The following is a 21,413-nucleotide window of genomic DNA, read 5'->3' as shown; positions in this document are numbered from 1 at the left end:
ACTGGAAGAAGTAAACCATCTACAGACTAATTTATTTTTCATCCAAATTATTTTTTGAAGAATTAGAAAAGCTTTAATTTTTAATGCAAAAATTTTGGCACATATGTTCGGGTGATAAAAAATACTTGCCTAAAACTAGGTGAATCAAAATTCCTCTCAAACTCAACTCCCCATAGGAACCAAGCAAAAGTAAAGAGCTCTAACTATTGAACAATAGGAGGTTATGAAGACAGTGCCAAATTCAAGAGCATGTGCCTATATAAAATCATTCAAATGTAACATTTTGCAACAATGTTCAGGCCAAATAAAACACTTTTGCCATTTACTACCCTATAAATAGATTAGTTATATATATACATATGGATTAGTATCTATACATATATATATGGATTAGTATCTATATATTGGCAATCTATATAGAGATTACTAATAAATAAATGATTAAATATATTTTTATTTTTTTGTATTTTATTTTTGCAAAATACTGGCGCAGTGTTTTTTAGGACTTATTGAAGTAAGTCATTTGTCTCAAAGCAAGGGTAGATGATTACTGGAAATATCTGTAAGCCCTAATGGGTGTGCCATCTTTGGATTGGACCCTGTTGCCATTGGTATAGCACAGCACCAGGCATTCTTGAGTTCCTTGATACAATAGCATCCACAGCATTTTTTACACGTCTGAGCTTCGAAGAAGAAGGAACCTTGATGTGTCACAAAGACAAAGATGCATGCCCTTTCCTCCTCATGAGTGGAGACACGGTCAGGTAAAGACAGGGAAAGAATTTGAACACAGGCAGCCCTGGTGTTTATCCCCTGCACCTTGTACAGGGCTAGAGCTCAGCTGCTGCTGGGCTTGCATTGATGCTGACATGCATATAACTTTTCAGAAATCCTGCCTTGAGTGGTCGCTTCCATAACACGTAAGTCACTGCTGAATATTTTAAGTGCTTTCATATTTCGATGAAAGCAATAGGATAAATAAACAAAAGACATGTATAGATTACTTTTAGTTTGACTTTAAAACAGAAGATATAATTTAAGGCTTGTTTAGTACTTTACAGCTATGAATGACAGTACTTTTCACGAAGCAGCTCCTCAGTAACTGGCTTCTTCATCATCATTAAGAAGTACTTATTTGCAGTGTCAATTTAGGAGGCTCCAATTAGAGGATATGTACAGTGTATGTATGGGAGAATCACCGGGTAACAGCTTTGTCTCTAACGTAGACAAAGCACTTTTAAATCTATTGCATTCACATCTTAAACTGAATAATTACTATGATGACAACTAAGCAAAATATTTAAGAAACAATTATTAAAAGCATCTTAAAATAGATTTTGTGTGTGTGTGTGTGTGTGTGAGAGAGAGAGAGAGAGAGAGAGAGAGAAAGAGAGAGAGAAACTTTCTACCTTTTAAACAATAATGACATAATGGACTACATGTATTTTCCACATTCACGAAAAAGCAGTCATGTACCTATTGGTTTATGTTTCACCTTATTCTTTTTAAACGACAACTCCAACACTTATGCTCTGCACATCTATCATTGATTTTAGATGACTGGGATTTCTTCATATTTTGATACAAAATTTCATAAGAGTTTTTCTATATTATGTGTAAGAGTTTTTCTATACTATGTATGAGGAACATAGACAGACGGAAGAAGAGAGGGAAGATGAAAAAGAGACAGAGACAGAAGGAAGCGATCTATTCCAGTCTCCTGATGATAAAATTCATGCAACTTAAAAATTTTTAAATGAATATAATGGCTGTACTTCAAATCTTCAAATAAATAAAACTCTAAATTATAAGTAGTTTTCCCTTACTTAAAGATAGTTGGTGGTAGTTGTATACTTTGCATCTGTAAATACTGTGCTGCCAATATTTCTGCTGCCTTCAATACTTCTGCTGGTAAATTGTGTGCCTTCAATACTTCTGCTGGTAAATTCCTATTAAGTGAGGCTAATGAGCATAAAGCCATACACGCATTCTTCAAAAAGTGCAATGTAAAAACTGGACTTATCTCATGTTATGGATTCAATTTACTTACACCAAGGAACCAGCACCTGATGATCTGGAAAAATTTTTCAGATAGTATGCTCTGAAAACAGGTGTGGCTGGACAGCAGTATGCTAAAGAGATTACATATGTGATTTATGGGTTCAATCAACCATTTCAGCAGATTCTAGGAAGACAGATGAGATTATCCAGGAAGAATGTACTGTATAAAGAATCCCCATGTCTAATAGTGTGGATTACCTTGACATACACAGGAGACTGACAAAGTTTTTGAAAATTGTATACCTGCAGAAAAACTGTCAGCCCAGACTGAAAAGGGACAGAGATGGAATTGAATGAAACAAGAATGATTCCAGGGGCAAAGCAATGAGCCCAGAGGTTGAGGCCAGCAGCCAGCTGGACATCATTGGCCAAGAGGTCATGGCCACTGCTCATGCTGGCCAAGAGGATGGGCCCACTGGCCAGATGGGACAGGAAGACAGAACATGGAGCCACAAATAATTATTTTCAGTCTTAGAAAACTAACGGAATTTACCCTACTGAGTTTTAAACTTGCTTGGGAACTTTGATCCATTTTCTCCTTTTCCTTTCCCCCTCTTGGGATGGAAATGTCCATCCTATACCTGTCCCACCACTGTCCTTTAGAAGCATATAACTTGTTTTCCAGGTTTCACAGGTGTACAGATGGAGAGAAATTTTGCCCTAGGATGGACCATATCCAGAGTCTTACCCACACTGGATTTAGATGATTTAAAGACAATATTTGGTAGTTTTTGAGTTGAATATATTTAGAGGAGATTGGACTTAGAGTTGATGCTGGATGAATTAAGACTTCTGGGGATATTGGGATAGGTGAATATATTTTTGAAGTTAGAAGGACATGAATTGTGGAAGGTGCAAACAGTATACTGTTATGGGTTGAATTGTGTCCCCCCAAAAGTATGTTGAAGTCCTAATCTCTCATACCAATCAACGTGATCTTAATTGAAAACAGGGTCATTGCAGGTGTAATCTAGTTAAGATGAGACAATACTGAATTAGGGTGAACCTTAATTCACACTAACTGGTAATCTTTTAGGAAAAGAAGAAGAGACACAGATGGAAACAGAGATTGGAATTTTGCTGCCAGAAACCAAGGAATGGCTGGGCTACCAGAAGCAGCAAACAAGGATCCTCCTCTAGGGGTTTTGAGGAAGCATGGCTTCTCTCACTTTGATTTTGGACTTCTAACCTCCAGAATTGTAAGAGGATACATTTCTGTTATTTTAAATCACTGAGTTTGTGGTACTTTATGATGGCAGCCCTAGAAAGCCAGTACAGTCCACTGTAGTGAACAGTTTTTCATTGGCCTTCCAGTATTCATCCCTCTTCACGTTCTCATAACTGTATCTGATCCTCCTACCCTACTCTCATTCCGTGCGTTTTATAGAATTTACTCTACCAATGGCTCACAAACTGTGTGACCTATACATTTTCCATTTCTCTGGCCTCAGCAATTGCTTCAGGGATGAATATGTAACCCAATCATACGGGGAAGATGGAAGGCTGGAGCTGCTGCACCTTTGCTGCTACCAGAAGAGAATAATCTGCCTGAGAAAAGAAATAACAAAAATGGAGCAGAACCCCCAAGGGATCTCTGAAAGAAGACTCATAATCTATAAGACAGTCAATCATATGTAAATTTGGCCCTACTGTTAGAATTTTTAGTCACCCAGGATAATAAATTCCCTTTTGCTTACACCATTTTTGACTACATTGTGTAATGTTTTCAAGAGATTTATATATGTTACATCTGCCAATTATATTCTTGCATCAAAATTGTGCTTCCAAATCTGTTAGAAAATTTTCCTAATTTGATTTGATTCATAACATAAAAAAGCACTTTTGATTCTAAATATCAAATTTAATTTATTATGTATCCAGTGCAATTTATCATATATGCATTCTTTTGTAATTATTGAAATTGTTTTAAAACTATAGAGTCAACATATTCATTTTCCACAAGCTTTAAATATAAAAGCCATATTATTCACATTCTATATGTATTTTACCTGTCAGCAGCACAATTTTCATACATTCAAACAATTAGATATTCTACAATTTTTTAGTAACCTAAACTTAGGTTACTAAAATACAATTTTAAAATTTCTCCTATAAGTGGAAGTATATATTGATTGAGAAAGAAAAAACAAAACAAAGAATCCCCTCATGGATTTGGATATACCAATATTTTGTCTTCCTTTCCTGATGCCTATTTCATAATTTCACAAGGCATGATCTAGAAACTGATTTAGCAATTCTATAAGGTCATTATTTTGAATACACAGATTCTCTATTGATCATACATATTAAAATTTTCTATCCTTTTTTTGTTTTAGGCAGAATCATCCTAGATTATCATAATTTTTACTATTTTATACATATCAACAGTTTATCTGAGTGTTTAGATATGCATTATTAATAATTCTAACTCATTATAAAATATTTTTCATAATGATATCTATCTTAGTGTTGTCATTAAAACTTCAGTTTTGACTAGGCATTTCTACATTTCTGCTAAGTTTAGGTTACTAAAATAGAGGTAATATTTAAAAACATCAAATAATTACCTCAACAATATACCCAAAGTCTTTACCGTATTGACAAATACCCTCTTCTTTATGTGTATATAATATATTGTATATGTTTACATCTTTTTACACATCACTTTAAATAATTATCTTTTGTGTATAAGATATATAGAGGTATATGCATATATTTATAAGCAAAAAGTAAATAAGAACAAAAATTATTTACTGGGTATGGACACAGTATATGTAGCTTTTTAAAAAGCTACAGCCAGTTAACAGTATCTAAACCTTTCTTTTGTTAGCAATACTGTCTGACAAAACTATCTTCTCCCTATGGAACAATACCCTAGGTACACAGTATCTACTTCCGGTGGATGGTGCAGCTAGTCCTTCAGGTGCACATAATAATTGTTATCTTTAAGCAGAGATTTCCTAAGAAATGAGTACTTAAAAATTAGATGAGAAACCAATAAAGGAGAAAGATGGCCACCACTACTAAGAAATCATATACACACTTGTATATTAATGTTCAAATGTGTTGCATTTAGGGCAGAACTTCCTCCAGTGCCTGAATAGCTGCTCTATTCAGCCTGCTGCTATGACAACTATCCAAGGGCAAGTGTCAGGTCAGCTCCCTGCATCTGTGTCTTGGTATAATTGCTTTGTCAAAACTAATAGCTGTCTTCTTTTTCTCAGAATAGTGAAAGGCAACAGTAGCCAACGAACTAAATGCTGAGACATTCTGTATCTACTCCACTGCCTACACCCTTGGTTCTAATCATCTTGTACTTGTGATTTTCCCTATTTGGTGCTAAAACGGTGTTTACTATGCTGTTGGACAATATTTTAAATTACAACATTAATCCTAGTGAGTACCTTTCTATGGGGCCACCATTCTCAGGCACCAGCATTCCTATTGTGTGGTGGGCTTCTCACTGAAAGGCTCTCCCTCTCCCTAAAAGTAAACATTTTGTGATGCTACAAGAGAAGTTACATATGGATACTTATTAAGTTCCTCCAGTATGTAAATATACATATTTAGGGCACAGTGTGATAAAAAGGCAATGCTGTTTTATTCCTACAGTGATATAAAATTGTCTATTCGAACAATTGTTGAGTGCAAAAGACATCTGGAGGCCATTACAATGTTAGTGGGGAAATATAATTAATTACTAAAATATGTAGTGCTGATAGTTGTTGCTACATAGAGAACTAAAAAAGGGACTTAATTTTGTGGACTAATATTTGATCTAGGGAGTTCTTCTTGAAGCAGGTGCACTTTGAGATGGGTCTACAAATAAACATAAGAGTGAAATTGGAACTGAGAAACTGCCTGAATAAAGACACACTGGTGGAAAGAGCTAGGACAGCTGCTACATACTCAACATGTCTCAATCCCCCCAAGTAACATTTATACAGAAAGACAATAGGAGAAACACGGAGGAAAAAGATTTCTTACTTATGTAAATTTCAGTCATAAATAATAATAGTGATAATGTATACCTGAGATTTTGAAAAAATTAAATGAGAAACTGTATGTTAATGCAAATTTAAAATATACAACAATACACAAATAGTATGATTATATTGTTGTACTCCCCATACATGTCCTGATTTATTTTTACAAATATAGTGAAAATAATACTTTGATAACTGAATAGTGAAGAACTTGGAATTTAAGTGTGAGTCTGGTTCTTTGAAATAGTTTCAACAAATTTTGTAACTAGAATGCAAACTATCAAATAAATGGAAGTTCACAAAATTAATTTAATATAAAGACCTATGGAAAGAATCTTGTATTTTAAAAAACTAGCTCAAATGTAGGATTCTGTATAAAGGCTTAAAGAAACCCATTGCTAATCGGACAGTTCCCTAGAAAGAACATTTTCCTCACACATACAGAGACTCGAAAAATCTTGACAGATTCATTGGACTTCTCCAATTTGCTTGATAGGCAATAATTAATGATATAAAATGCAATTGAATTAAACTAATGTGACTTTCTGAGTTCTGCAACTCAAGTTGTATTCAAATTCTTGCATGCTATGAATGTATGATGACACTGAGTTGAAATTTACGAAGCATTCTGATTTTCATTATTCAGAACATTACCCTGAAATCCAAAGGAAGCTAAATATTTTGCACTGTGTTGGTCTTTTTCCTTCTTTTAAAGGGGAAATTCTATTTCTAGTAATATATGAAAAATGCTTGGAAAAAAGGAAGGAAGGAAAGAAGAAAGGAAGGAAAATCTATGTTGAGAGAATTAACTTCTCCAGGCCTGTTTGTTTATAAAATAAATTTGTTGAACTTAGTGGCCTGTAAAGTTCCCTGTAGCTATAACTTTTTAAATGAGTCTAATATGTCCTGTAATAAACAATTTTATAACTTGAATAATTTGAAAATAAAGGCTCATCTGTTGAAAAGCTGTATATTAGCAATTCTCGAGCATAGCAACTTTGTGTACATGCCTACATATGTATTTAAGGCATCTCACTACTTTCGATTCTCTACCATATTTGTTATTTAAAGGCCTAAATCAAAGGGAACTATTTTCCTCTGCCTTCTTAGATTTCATCTGAAAACAATCTCTCCCATGCTACATATGTAGCAAAGATAAAGAAATAATCAACAAGAAAGACACTGATAAAGTAAAAATCCTTACTTTAGTTGCTGGGTTTTTAGATGGAAATCGATCTCAGTTCCCTGCAGCCTTCGTCTCCAGGGTTCAAGGGATTCTTCTACCTCAGCCACCCGAGTAGCTGGGACTACAGGTGCACGCCACCACACATGGCTAATTTTTTGTATTTTTAGTAGAGACAGAGTTTCATCATGTTGGCCAGGATGGTCTCAATCTCTTGACCTTGTGATCCACCCACCTCGGCCTCCCAAAGTGCTTGGATTACATGTGTGAACCACCACGCCTGGCCAAGATTTTCTTCCTCTAGAAACTTTTCATTCACATTGAGCTACAGCATTTCATTACTTAAGTTTATAGTTACAGCTATAATCTATTTTATGTACTTTCTCTGGCCTTTTTCTAGAAGTTAGAACCATGAGTTTTATTAAATGTCACTTACATTTTCATAGAGGAGTTGGAAACAGGAGGCTAACCACAAACATGATTCAAAAAGTGATTGATCCTGCCATGTTCTGGGAGTTTCCTGAATGCCAGAATGTACTACTCTGTTTTCTTAAGAAACAAAACCAAGAAAATCTACAATCAGAGCGTGGATTGAAACTAGAGAAGTGGTTTGATCTTATTGTAAGACTTTGAATTTAACTGTATCATCTAAAATGCTATTTTGACGGTGTATTAAAGGCAAAACATTAAAAGAAACTTAGAAATAAATGTGACTTGGGTTTTGGTCCACATTTTTCTCCTGATGAAGGTTAAGGTCAGGACTCTTAGCAATTAGCTTTGCATAAGCTCCTAAAACAGTGAGAGGATGTCCTCCTTTCTTCTTGTACCTCATTACAGGGTTTAAATAAGAACAAGTACAGCCTGTCCTGCAGTCATCTAAGAGTCAATGGACTGTTGACCACTCCCCAAAATTTAAAAATATATTATCAACAAATGAAAAGGACACTCATACCACAGCAAAGATTGAGTTTCTTCCTGAGGGTAAAAGTTTGAGAAATGTATAAGAATTTATCCATTTAAGGAAAGTTGATCTTTTTGTCATGAAATGAAGATACATTGATTATACTTTGAAAATATTTTAACTAAAAATACAAATTAAAAAAAGTAAAATAATTATTAATCAGGGTTAATCTCCAGCTTTTTGGTAATACCAGTGATGCAGAAACACTAATTCCCTAAAGCGCAAAGTAACTGAGGTAACAAGTGTGTTTTCCTTGAGGCCACAAGACTAACCATATGGACCACAAGAGTCATGCCACACATATGACGCATCACTTCCTTTAGGAAGCATAGCCTGATTTCCCAAGCTACTATATTATCTAACTCCATAATGAATTTGTGACTCTAGCTGAGTTTCTCTAATACACATATATTGTTGTTTCACAGTAACTAATGGGTTTTAAAGTGAATAGATTGAGGAGAAAGGACAGGGCAGGGGAATGAACAAATTATAAGAAATAAATTATAAAAATGAATGCATGTGGCATAAACCAAATATGTCAGGTCTTCATTTATCTACTAAGCCTAAAATTAATTGGTTTTAAAATAACATTAACAAAGCTATCTTCATGGAGAGCCCAGCAAACCATATGTTTCCCTGTCTTTGGCACCAAAAGTGTATCAACATATTAGGTTAAATTTCTCTGTCAATTCAAAACACCTACTTGTATCCTGCTGATTGTTTCCTTGAAATTAACAACATCTGAAACCAAAGATGTATCTCAAATACTTTAAAAAAGCCCACTTTCCATATAAATGTGGGAGAATGCTCATTGAAGCCAGAAAACCAAATAGTAAAGTAGAATGAGTAATGGAAAGAAAAACATCAGAAATTGTGACTCATTTCCAACTTCTTGAAGAAACCAGAGGTCACTCAGAAGAAATAAAATTTCTCAGCTTCAGATTCTCCATCCATGACAGAAGAAAGCCATCTATATGTCTCACAGTACTATTGAGGGACCAATACAATGACATTTGTCCTTCACTACTCAGATCATTACATAAATATGTGTACTAAGGAACAATTTTAAACAGAAGTACTCTTATTCTCAATTTTTTAAAAAAATGCATTGGTTGATGTAAACAATGTCTGTTTACAGAGACACCATAAAAAGCAGTCTTTATGATGGGAAGAATAGAAATCTTGGTATGCACTTATATAAGCTAAGATTAAAGCAGTACATTAAACTCAAATTCTTAATTAGCTGAGCTAATGTGGTGTGGAAGAATAGACATGCACAAATCACTCATGTTTAGCTTAGAAATACCCTTAACCATAAGATTATTCTGTAGCAGTTAATATTTATAATTGCCTTTTGGCATATGCTCAGATTTAACTACCATTGCATTTAAATAGAAAACTGAAATGAGAGGTGGATTGGAAAGGGACTCCTACACCTTTCCCATTGTCTCATCTACACCCCATTAACTGTTTGCTTCTGAAACTTCCCCTAAATTGGGCATAGTCTTCTCCTTTACCACTCCTCTCTAGTATGTACTTATAGTCAACATAACTTCACAGGGCATAGAAGACCCCTGAACCATCCAGTTTAAACCTTTATGCCCAATCTTCTCTTCCTTCATTTCTTCACAAGAATCTCAAGTTTCCCCCACAGGAAACTGCTGCTTTTGATACCTAAGGACCTCTCTCATTTGGAAATGCTCCATGTGTCTGGAATACCATCCTCTAGCTTTTCTGTCAATATCTTCATTTATCAAAAGGTCTGCTTTAACAGTGCCTCCTCTAGGAAGCCCACCTGGATTCCTCAGGCAGAGTTAGCAATGCTCCTACATTGCTCTCACAGCAATCTGATTACAGACTTATAATTTCATTTACCATGCTAATTTAATTTATCTTTAATAGAATGTGAGTTGATAGGGAAAAGCCATTATGTCTTATTCATATCCAGTATACAAACACCTGCTTAGTGGTGATGTTGTCAGAATTAAGAATATAATACTACAAAGCACTAGGTAAATACAAGTAAATCTATCACTTAGTAAAAATTCTCAAAAGAATAAAATTAGTAAATTTTATTCTTCCTCATTTGTTTTGTAGCTTCTTTACCAAGTAAAATATCTGCCATATGATGACTGTTTCACATTTGCCAAATAAACAAACTATTTTAGGGCCTATTTAGAAGTATTTTTATCCTATAAATCACATTCCTTGTGGATATAGATATATTAAATACTTAAGAAAATACCTAGAGCAGTTCAAAAACCATGGAAAATTTAAAAGTTTATAACTTCTGTCATTAAAAACTTATCTTTTAAGAACTCAAATGAGAATTAATTCATATTTAAAATCCAGCCACATTGGTAAGCTAATGCTGAAAGAATACAAATGAGTAAGGCAATTATTTTGCTTAGATATACCAACAGAATTCAGGTCAAATACTCTTTCCTGTAGAGCAAGTACAAAATTCCAGCAAAATTATTTTAACCATGTTTCTCAAATATGATATAATGTGCACGATTTTAAATTAGAGCTCACGTTTCTAAATTAGAATGGTAAAAGTCCATTATAGATATTTGCGAGTGATATCTATCTGTAAAACATTTTAATTTAATGTATATAGTTGCCTTTCCTTTGTTTTTATGTTTATAAAATTTCTATGTTTACAAAAATACAATGGAACATACATTATTTCCATATCTTAGTTATATAACCATTCCCAGAGTCTGTTCTTGTCTAAAGGTAAGATGGTAAGTTTTCAGTAGCAATAATTTGTGTGCTCAAATTTCTCTGTATTGATTTTCTTTCTTTGTTTCTTTCTTTCTTTTTTTTTTTTTTTTAAGATGGAGTCTCACTCTGTCACCCAGGCTGGATGATCTTGGCTCACAGCAACCTCCACTTCCTGAGTTCAAGCCATTCTGCCTCAGCCTCCCGAGTAGCTGGAACTACAGGCATGCCACCACGTCTGGCTAATTTTTTGTATTTTTAGTAGAAATGGGGTTTCACCATGTTAGCCAGGTTGGTCTCGATCTCTAGACCTTGTGATCTGCCACCTCGGCCTCCCAAAGTGCTGGGATTACAGGTGTGAGCCACCGTGCCCGGCTGCACTGTATTGATTTTCTAATTTGTTCATCACTTTGTGATCATGAATTTAAGGTCATATTTTGATATTCACTTTTGTTAGCTGTTTTCCGTATAGGGAAAAAGTCATGTTCTTTTGGAAGATTACACCTTACTAAACAGTACTGGGGACTTCAAAGACCATGTGAATAGATAGATGGTTAAGTGTAAATCCATCACTGAAACCAAAGAGCAACTAAGCACACATTCTCCAATGTTGAGTAAACAAAAGGCATATTTATAGGTGATTAAAACTGATAAAAGCAAACATTTTTTAAGACTCTCAGCCCCAATATTTTTGTGCATTCTATTTTCAGCAAAATATCGGATTTTATGATATCCTTGTTGTGAATATGAAACAGAAATTTAATTTATGATTGCTTTTGAAATTAAAACAGATTATAAATGTATATCAGGAGACATGTAAAATAATTGAATGAAAAATATAAAATGGAACTGTCCTTCAAGAATTAAACAGGAATTAGAAATCATATGTAACTCAGTTTTTTAGTGGGGCATGGTGATATTGCCATTGATACTTAATTGCCTTATCCTTGCTAATATTTCCCTTAAACCAAAGCACCATATTAAGCAATTTGTATCTTATCCCACATCATTTTTTACTTCTATGCTCTGGCAAATTCAAAAAAAAGAAAGAAAGGAAAGAAAGAAAGGAAGGATGGAGGAAAAATTATTTGACATAACGAGTGCTTCTCTAAGTCAGTGCTACTACCCTCTTGGGAACATTGGGGAACTCTATAGCAGGTGCTACTGGCATTAAGTAGGGAGGGCGGGATGGGGACAGGTTTACCAGAAGCCCTGACATGTCTTGGCAGTCTCATGTGACCAAGAATTATATATGTTTCCTTGGGAATTTTTTAAAGTCCTGGCTGAGCGCAGTGGCTCACACCTGTCATTCTAGTATTTTGAGAGGCCAAAGTTGGAGAATCACTTGAGACCAGGAGCTTGAGGCCAGCCTGGGCAACACAGCAAGTCCCTGTCTCTAAATTTTTTTTTTAATTGGCCAGGTGTAATGATGTGTAAGTTACTTGGGCATCAGATTTGGGAGAACTGCTTGTGCCCAAGAGTATGAGGATACAGTGAGCTAGGATCATGCCATTGTACTCCAGCCTGGGTGACAGAGCAAGAATCTGTCTCTTAATAAAATAAAAAGTAAAAATAAAAATGAAAGTTTTGCTAGATATATTTTTAGAATTATTTGAGCCTAAAATATAACTTTAGTTTGGAATAAATACAAGTTTTTAAATACATATTTTAAAACTGCTTTTAAATATATATTGATTTATTTAAGGAATAACACTACTATACAAATCAAGAAAATACTGTTCTATGTTTTGTTTAGAACTTTACCACCAGTTTCTAACCATTTGGAAAGTTCATTTCACTGATTACTGTGCGTTGTCATCACTGATTACTGTGAGTTGTCACAACATACACATGTCAGAGGACATTTTAGCTGTTGTTGATGTGCTATATAGGTGCAAATAGTACCTGATGATTTTAGTATCCCTTCTAGTGTCATAGTATCCCCACATTTCCACATTGAAATACATAGTATTTTATTATATATTACTTTGATATAATGTATTATTTACAGTAATTCTAGGATATTGTGTATGTATATACATACATATGTTTTTAAATTGCATATATAACTTGTATTAATTATAAATTGCACTGCAGATCTTAAGGTGGGGCATTTCGAGGTAATTCTTGTAAAAAATAATGCCATGATTTTTAGGATTAGGAACTACTGGTTTTGAGTCAAAGATTCCTTAAAATTAAGACAAGCTTTTAATAGGCATATATATATATATATATATATATATATATATATATATATATAAAATAAACTAAAATCCTTCTTTTATAGGAATAAAATAGAAATTAAGAACACACTGCTTGTTTATTAGAAACTTTACAAGAGAAAATTGTAATTATGAGAGAAAATAGTAATACAGTAAATAGTCATAACATTAATTGAAATGAAAGACTAACAATGTCATGCTATTTTGCTTTTTACAAAATAAAGTTTTTCTTAGAAAAAATATTAGAATGAGGTGGTAGAATTACTGGCAAAATTTCTTATTTATGTATTTCTTTGTTTCCCAATTATCAAAAAAAAAAAGCTTACATGATTAAGAAGATTTTTCAAAGTGAAAATATTTTTATAGTATTATTTTAAAATCATGAGGATTAGATCAAAATGAGGCACCATCCTGAGCAGTTCTGTGACCTGGGGAAATTTATTCAACTTTTCTAAGCTCCAATTTCTCTACTCTTACAAAAATTATGACAATTATAAAAGAAAGGCTTGCAAAACACTTTACATAGTGCCACATCCATAAATGTTTCTGCTGTGCTGTTATTGACATTAAAGCGGATGTTGAGACCCATTAGAATGAAATGACTTCTAAAATACATTCTATCTTAAATAGTTTTAAAGTACACATGTTACATGGAAGACAGAACATAGTCTAAGAACTACCCCTGATGGCCCAGGCATACCTCAAAGACACTGCAAGTTCAGTTCTAGGCTACTACAATAAAACAAATATTTCATTCAAGCAAGTAATACGAAATTTTGGTTTTTCCATTACATATAAAATTTGTTTAACCTATATTGTAGTCTATTAAGTCTGCAATATTATTTGTCTAAAACAAAACCAATGTGCTTAACTTAAACAACAATAACATAAAAACTTTATTGCTTAAAAATGTTAACAGTCATCTGAGTCTTCATGAATCATAGTCTTTTTGCTGGTGGAGGGTCTTGACATGATACTGATGACTGTTGAATGGTTAAGGTGGTGGTTGTTGAAAGCTAGTGTGACTGGGAAAATTTCTTAAATAAAGACAAGAATGAGGGCTTGCCACACTGATAGATGCTCTTTATCATGAAATATTTCTCTAAAGTATACACCACTGTTTGATATTATTTTGCCCATAGTAGAGCTTCTTTCAAAATGGGAGTCAATCCTTGCTGCTGTTTAATCATCTTAGTTTACATGATATTTTTAAAGCTTTGTTTTTACTCAACAAAATTCACAGCATTTTGACCAGAAGTAGATTCTAGCTCAAGAAACCACTTTTATGCTCGTCTGTAAAAAGCAACTTTTCATCCACCGAAGATGTATCATGAGATTGCAGTAATTCAGTCACATCCTCAGGCTCTACTTCTAAGTCTACTTCTCTTGCTATCCACCACATCTAAAGTTACTTCCTCTAGTAAAATCTTGAACCCCTCAAAGTCACCCATGAGGGTTGGAATCAACTTCTTCCAAACTCCTGTTCATTTTGCTATTTTGACCTCCTCCCATGAATCATGAATATTCTTAATGGCATCTAGAATAGTGATTTATTTTCAAAAGGTTTTCAATTTACCTTTTCCTAATCCATCAGAGGAATCACTAGTGATGGCAACTATAGCCTTGGGAAACGTTTCTGAAATATAAGACCTGAAAGTCATGATTACTCTTTGATCCATGGGTTGTGAAATGGATATTGGTTAGCAGGCATAAAAACAACATTAATCTCCTTGCACATTTCCATCAGAGCTCTTGGGTGACTAAGTGCATTGTTAATGAGCAGCAATATTTTGAAAAGAATTTTTTTTTTCTGAGAAGTAGGCCTCAACAGTGAGCTTAAAATATTCAGTAAACCATGCTGTAAACAGATGTGCCATCGTCCAGACTTTGTTGTTTCATTTACAGAACACAGGCAGAATAGATTTAGTGAAATTCTTAAGGGTCCTAGGATTTTCAGAATGATAAATGAAAACAGACTTTAGTTTAAGTCATCAGTTGCAGTAGCCCCTAACAAAAGAGCAGCCTGTCCTTTGAAGTGTAAAGCCAGGCATTAAGTTATTCTCTCTAGCTATAAAATATTAGGTGGCATCCTTTTCCAAGAGAAAGCAATTTCAACTACATTATAAATCTTTATTTTTTTAGTGTAGTCATTTTCTTCAATTATCTTAGCTAGATCTTCTGGACAACTTGCTGCCTTTTCTGCTTTAGGACTTGCTGCTTCCCCTTCCATTTTTAGGTTCTGGCAATGGCCACTTTTTTAAATCTCATGAACCAATCTCTGCTATAATAGCTTCTGACTTTTCTCCTGCAGCTTCTTCACCTCTCTCACCCTTCAAAGAATTGAAGAGAGTTAGAGTCTTGCTCTGGATTAGGTTTTGGAATGTGGCTAGTTTGATCTTCTATAAGACTACAAAAACTTTCTCCTTTCTTTTCAGCAATAAGGCTGTTTTGCTTTCTTATCATTCTTGTGTTCACTGGAGTAGCACTTCTTTTTTGGGGGTACAGGGTCTCACTCTGTTGCCCAGGCTAGAGGTAGTGGCACAATCATGGCTCACTGAAGCCTCAGCCTCCTGGGCTAAAGCAATCCTCTCACCTCAGCTTCTCAAGTAGCTGGAACTGCAGATGCACTGAACCATGCTTTGCTAATCTTAAAAACATTTTTTTTTTTTGGAGAGATGGGGATCTCACTATGTTGGCCAAGCTGTTCTGGAACTTCTCAAGCAATCCTCCCACCTTGGCCTCCCAAACTGCTGGGATTACATGTGTGAGCCACCATACCCAGCTGAATAACATTTTAATATTCTTCAATAACTTGTCCTTTGCACTCACAGCTTGGCTAACTGTTTGTTGCAAGAGGTGGAACTTTAGGCTCATCTTGGCTTTTCAAAGTACCTTCCTCACTACATTGAATCATTTCTAGCTTTTGATTTAAAGTCAGATACATGAGACTCTTTCACTTGAATACTTAGAAGCCATTATAGGATTATTAATTGGCCTAATTTCAATATTATTGTGTTTCAGGGAATCAGAAAGCCTGAAGAGAGGGGGAGACAGGAGGATGGCTGGTCAGTGGGGTGGTCAAAATACACACATTTGTTAAGTTCTTTGTCTTCATTGGATGTGGTTCGTGGTACCCCAAAACAACTACTATAGCAACATTAAAGATTACTGATCATAGATCACTATGGCAGATATAATAATGATTAAAAAATTTGAAATATTGTGAGAGTTATCAAAATGTGACATAGAGACACAAAGTGACCACATGCTGGTAGAAAAATGGTGCTGATAGACTTGCTCATGGAATTGACACAAACCTTCAATTTGAAAAAATTGCAATATCTGTGAAGCAAAACAAAGTGAAATTCAATAAAATGAGGAATGCCTGTACTTCATTTTTTCTATATAGTTTATATTCTTCTATGAATGAAAGTGTCATGTTGAAGCACATTAAGAAACTCAACAATACAAGGTTTCCCCCCCTAACGTATGTTCAAGAAAGAAAAATGCCAGGAGTAAAGCAAAAAGCTGAGGATGTGGACTGGCAGGCCATAGAAATAAGTTTCAAGCCAAATCTTGTTAATATCACAATGTCTAAATTTAAGAATAAAGTCCTATTAAAAGGTGTTGTCTTTACTTAGGTATTAAAGTTTATAAATGTTATCCAAAGGACATAAAACTATAGAATGAAATGTGAAAGAAAAGCTGCCTCTCAAAAACTATGTCTTAATCATGGTGTGTTAGATAGTTTTCAAAAAAAATGTCTGTAATAAAATTGTCCCCATGCTTATGTGGCTACATTTTCAACCTTTGCACCTGCCATTACTTTTCTTTTAATAATATTCCAATTCATTAGTACCCAAAGAGAAAAAGGAAAAATCATGAAGAGATAAAGATGACAAAGAATTCACCACTACTAAGGGAAAAAACAGTAGCAAGAATTGTAAAGTTACCAAGTATTTTTAGGTCCTGGGCCATTGAGTTCATGCTGGTTTATATTAGCAGTGATTTTTTTTTTTTTTTTTTTTTTTTTTGGTAACTTAGTGATGTGTAAGTTTTCAGTACTTTATTTTTCTTCTTCCTGATCTTGTATTATATCACAGGTAAGTAACATGCCATTTCCCCTTTTCCTTCACTGTGTTCTTTTCAATAGAGTCAAAGGTGTCACATCATAGTCAACCATTGATTTCCCCTGTGTCCTAGCTGCTGTAAAAACTGTCACTCAGCATTCCTGCTTTGTCCTTCTAAGGCAGTAACTGCTGGGCTCCTGCTGGGGAAGCCCTTAACGGGTGGTTTTAAGTGATCTCTTCTATAGAACTACAAACTAATTTAACTAAAAGTACTAAGGGCAGAAAACATAACAAAGAAGCCCTCACATTATCCAGAAACTTTTTACGTTAATCAGTCATCAAGCCTGTTAAAATGTATGTCATCCCTCAAAACCAGCAAAAATCATACACTGGTAGGAGATAAATCACCAACAAATAGCTGGTTCTAATCCCTCTTACTTTTTGCCTCTTTGTCTTCAAATGAAATGTAACCAATAAGACCTTTTGGTTTTTAAGGAAAAAGAAATAATTACTAAATAAAGACACAGAGAAAAGAACCCACAAAATTTGAGCTATGTCATAGAACTCTAAATGTGAAGTCTGGCTGCCCCTCTGCATTATCAAAGTAAAGAAGAATTTCCCAGATAATATAAAAAATACAGATTTTATGTTAAATAAAGAAAAATGCTACATATATACCAAACTACATTGGGAATGGACTTCTGCAGAATCTGATTTCTGATGAAGCAGCAGGCTCCTGTCCTTGCCACTGGCTTGCTTCAGGGCTGAGGCTGCATAATAACAAACTTCCTCTGGATTTTGGTACAAAGTGGACATATGGAATAAAGTATTTAACACATCCATACCACCTTTCATGTTTATAACTCAAAGAGCTTTATGAAATCCAATTAATTCATCGAGCTTCATAAGCTCTGGAAGACACACATAATTACATCTCCACATGTGGCTAACCACTGGCAGCAAGTGGTCAGATGAGAGGCTTAACGGAAAGCCAATTTTGAGTGTTCCCGTTTTGCACTTTTGTGCACCTACAGAAAATTGGGGGCACAATGATGAATCTCTGAGTCACTGGAAAATTTTAAGAATTTTGAGGCAGGTTAAGAATGCACACAGGAAGGGTGATCTCCTTGCCAACATGCAAAATAACTCTGGCTCTCTCTAGCTGGGGAAAGGGGGTTTTGATTCAATTGATAGAGGGATCCCTACCAACTCCATGCTTTGGTAGGAGGTAGAATCACTTGGTAGAAGTCTCTGTATGGCATAGCTGAAGAATTCTATAGAATTTATAGCAAGAAAAAATAGTTTACATACTTTTGAGATACTAATTACAAACACTAAACTAGTGTTTACAGTGTATAAACAGTTCTCCAGATGAAGTGAAGCACGTGGGGACATTAGTAACCTTTTTTAGGATGATATCCAGAAATCTAGATTGCTAGTTATGGTAAAGTACAATATCTTTGTAAATAAAGTAAATCATTTTCCAGAAGAAAACTACACTGCCAAAACCTTGTAAACAGAGGCACAAATAATACAAGTTCTAAATGTTTGTTCTAGTCTATGGGTTTTTCCTCCATGAAGATAATACATGAAAATGCATTACAGATTGTGAAAAGATCTCAGGCATCACTTTTATCTAATATAAACTCATATTCTGGCTTTCTTGTGCGCTGGTGATCTTGCACACATCATCTCACTTCTCTGGGCCTCAGTTTCCTTACATGTAAATCAGAATAATAATACCTTTTCTCATGGGGTTGTTGAGAATGGTAAATGAAACTGTATCTAGAAACTGTCCAATACGTTTTTAGTAAATCTTAGAGTTTAAATTTGAAAAATGATTTCTTCATTATTCCCCACAAGTCCAAAGCCCTTTGAATCCTTTTGGGTTTGAAAATAATATTTTTCTATGTGGAGATAATATTGGGCATCCTCCATTCCTAGATAACAGAGGCTTGCAATAAATATATGAGGGCATATAAAAAGGAGACAATAGGGCCAAGGACCATTGGTCCTCATTCATTACAGTCTCTACTCCTGGAGCAAGAGTAGGAAGTCTCATTTTTAATTATTTCTAGAAATTTTTCTTCAGTGGGTAGAAAGTCTATGAAGTAAAGTTGAGCTCAAGTAAAGACCTTCAAAAACAACGTTGAATCTCTGACAGTAGGAAAGTGTGTTAGTAAATGGCAGATCTTTAGTACCAGGGTGAGATTTGAGATACTGAAGCAAATGACAAATGTATCTTTAATAATATATAAACTTATAAAATACATAGTGCTTTTATATGCATTGACTTACTAACTCCTCACAATAGCTCTATGAATCTGATATCTGTATCTCCCATTTTACAGAATAGGCCAACAGTAGTTAAGTGACTAGATCAAATATCCGTTGATGAACAGCTTTGGAGAATATTATAGAGTGACATTATAGATAGTATATAACATGAATAAGTCATTTAATTCTTAAAACAACTACACATATGATTAAAACTATATAGGGTTATTCTAGAATGTAGAGTAGGTAGGATATATGGCTAGATAACAAAACAACCAGGAGAACCCTTCAGTCTCAGAATTCTACAATTCCAATATCTAGAACTAGCATCTGCTCTCAAGTGGACTTTGACTTTGAAACTCCAGTATCTGAGGTAGTAGTATTAATGCTTCTTTCTAGTTAACTGATGCCAATGCAATGACAAAACAGCTAGGCATCAAAGTCTTTTCTAGACTGAATTTATTGGTGCTTACTAATGCACCAGGCAAAATACTAAGTACATAATATGATTCTGTCATTTAAGGTTCTTATAACGACTCCATAGGTTGAATACTGTTACTACTGCTGTCTTTCATATGGAGAAACCAAAGCACACAGAACTGGAATAGCTTGCTGAAGTTTGCACAATTAGAAAAGGTGGCAATGAGATTCAAACCCAGTTCCAGGACGTGCTCCCCTAATCACTATGCCAGATGGTATTATATATAGTGCTATAACTCATTGTATAAAATATATTTTATAAATATGACAATGATAAAACTCTCAACAGAGGGGCACGCACATGTGAATCAACACTGGTGGCATGATTGACAAATTCTAAATTGACATTTTCACATAGTTTTATCTGAGACTAATACTGTATTTTCTCATTTAACTGAAGGCTTCATCTTTTGCAGCATTTAGAATTATTAGCACATGACATTTTAATAATAAACACATCAAATCAAAGCTGACGTCATTGTAAAACATGTTAAAGTATTCTAAGCCTGGAATGAAAAAACATTTTTTGCTTTTTTTCTTTGAAGTCCACTGGCTTACAGCGGAAACAAAACTGGAATAACTTAATTTAGTCTTGACTCATCTCATTCTCAATTAGCAATATAAAGCATATGATTCACTTGTTGTAAAAATAATTTACAAATGAAAATGTGTCAAAATTTTATGCAGACTACTTAGTATATCGTGGGATAATTTAGATTTTTACTATGGATAATTAAGAAAGGAAGTAGACAGAAAAAGAGAAAAACATTTTTGGGATATGAAGGAGAAACAGAAATATACAGATAACCCAAGGGAAGTACTGAGGGAAACACCAGTGAGCAAAGTACAAAAAATGTAAACATCTACACTACACAGACACCCTCAAAAAGAGAAGCTATAGCATAGCATGCAATTGGCATAAAATAAAATGATTAATAATGACAGAGTAAGCCTAAGGCATGGATTTTTATTATGTATATCCTCATTTTGTGACTTTCTAGCCTTTCAAAGTTGGGTTGTACTGTCAACACCTCTGGCATCAGGTATTGACATGTGATAATAGACCGGAGGAAATTAAAGAGAGGTTGGTTCATTTTCATTCAAAATCAATGTGATCAGGTCACCCTCATAAGTGATGAGGTAAATTACAAAGGTGTTGGAAATGATCAGTTAGAACCTCTTAATAAGTAATTGGTCTTGAAATTGGATACTAAACAGAATTATTACTTGTTAGTTTTGCAAATGTTCATTTTCACCACAGAAATATTTTGTAATTTGACCTTCACTGAGCACATGAATACACATTTTCAAGGTTAAATTCATATCATAAAGACACAAAAACTATATCTCTGTGTACTTTAAATCCATTCAAGAGCTTTCACTCTTCCACATACATCAAAATGAGCTGCATTTGCTATAGCTGGTGTACACCAGACTTCTAGATGCCTC

At 34.4% G+C, this 21,413-nt stretch overlaps 1 protein-coding gene across 15 annotated transcripts in view; it reads right to left on the bottom strand.

The window, feature by feature from the left end:
- The window catches only part of NOL4 (nucleolar protein 4), a 371,002-nt gene that overhangs the window by 56,053 nt on the left and 293,536 nt on the right, over nt 1-21,413 (bottom strand). The window contains exon 10 of one of the 15 annotated variants that reach the window (XM_032245377.1): nt 472-4,408. The exons of the other annotated variants lie outside the window; for them this stretch is intronic. Coding sequence (XP_032101268.1) covers nt 4,394-4,408 — 15 coding nt within the window. The 3' untranslated portion in view covers nt 472-4,393. Of the gene's footprint in view, nt 1-471; nt 4,409-21,413 lie in introns of those variants that run through there. 15 annotated transcript variants of the gene reach the window in all.

This window comes from Sapajus apella, unplaced genomic scaffold, assembly GCF_009761245.1.
Source record: "Sapajus apella isolate SASKATOON/1434 unplaced genomic scaffold, GSC_monkey_1.0 scaffold57, whole genome shotgun sequence".
Lineage (NCBI taxonomy): Eukaryota > Metazoa > Chordata > Mammalia > Primates > Cebidae > Sapajus > Sapajus apella.
Note: the sequence above shows the minus strand (reverse complement) of the source record. Positions and strands in the feature narration are given on the sequence as shown.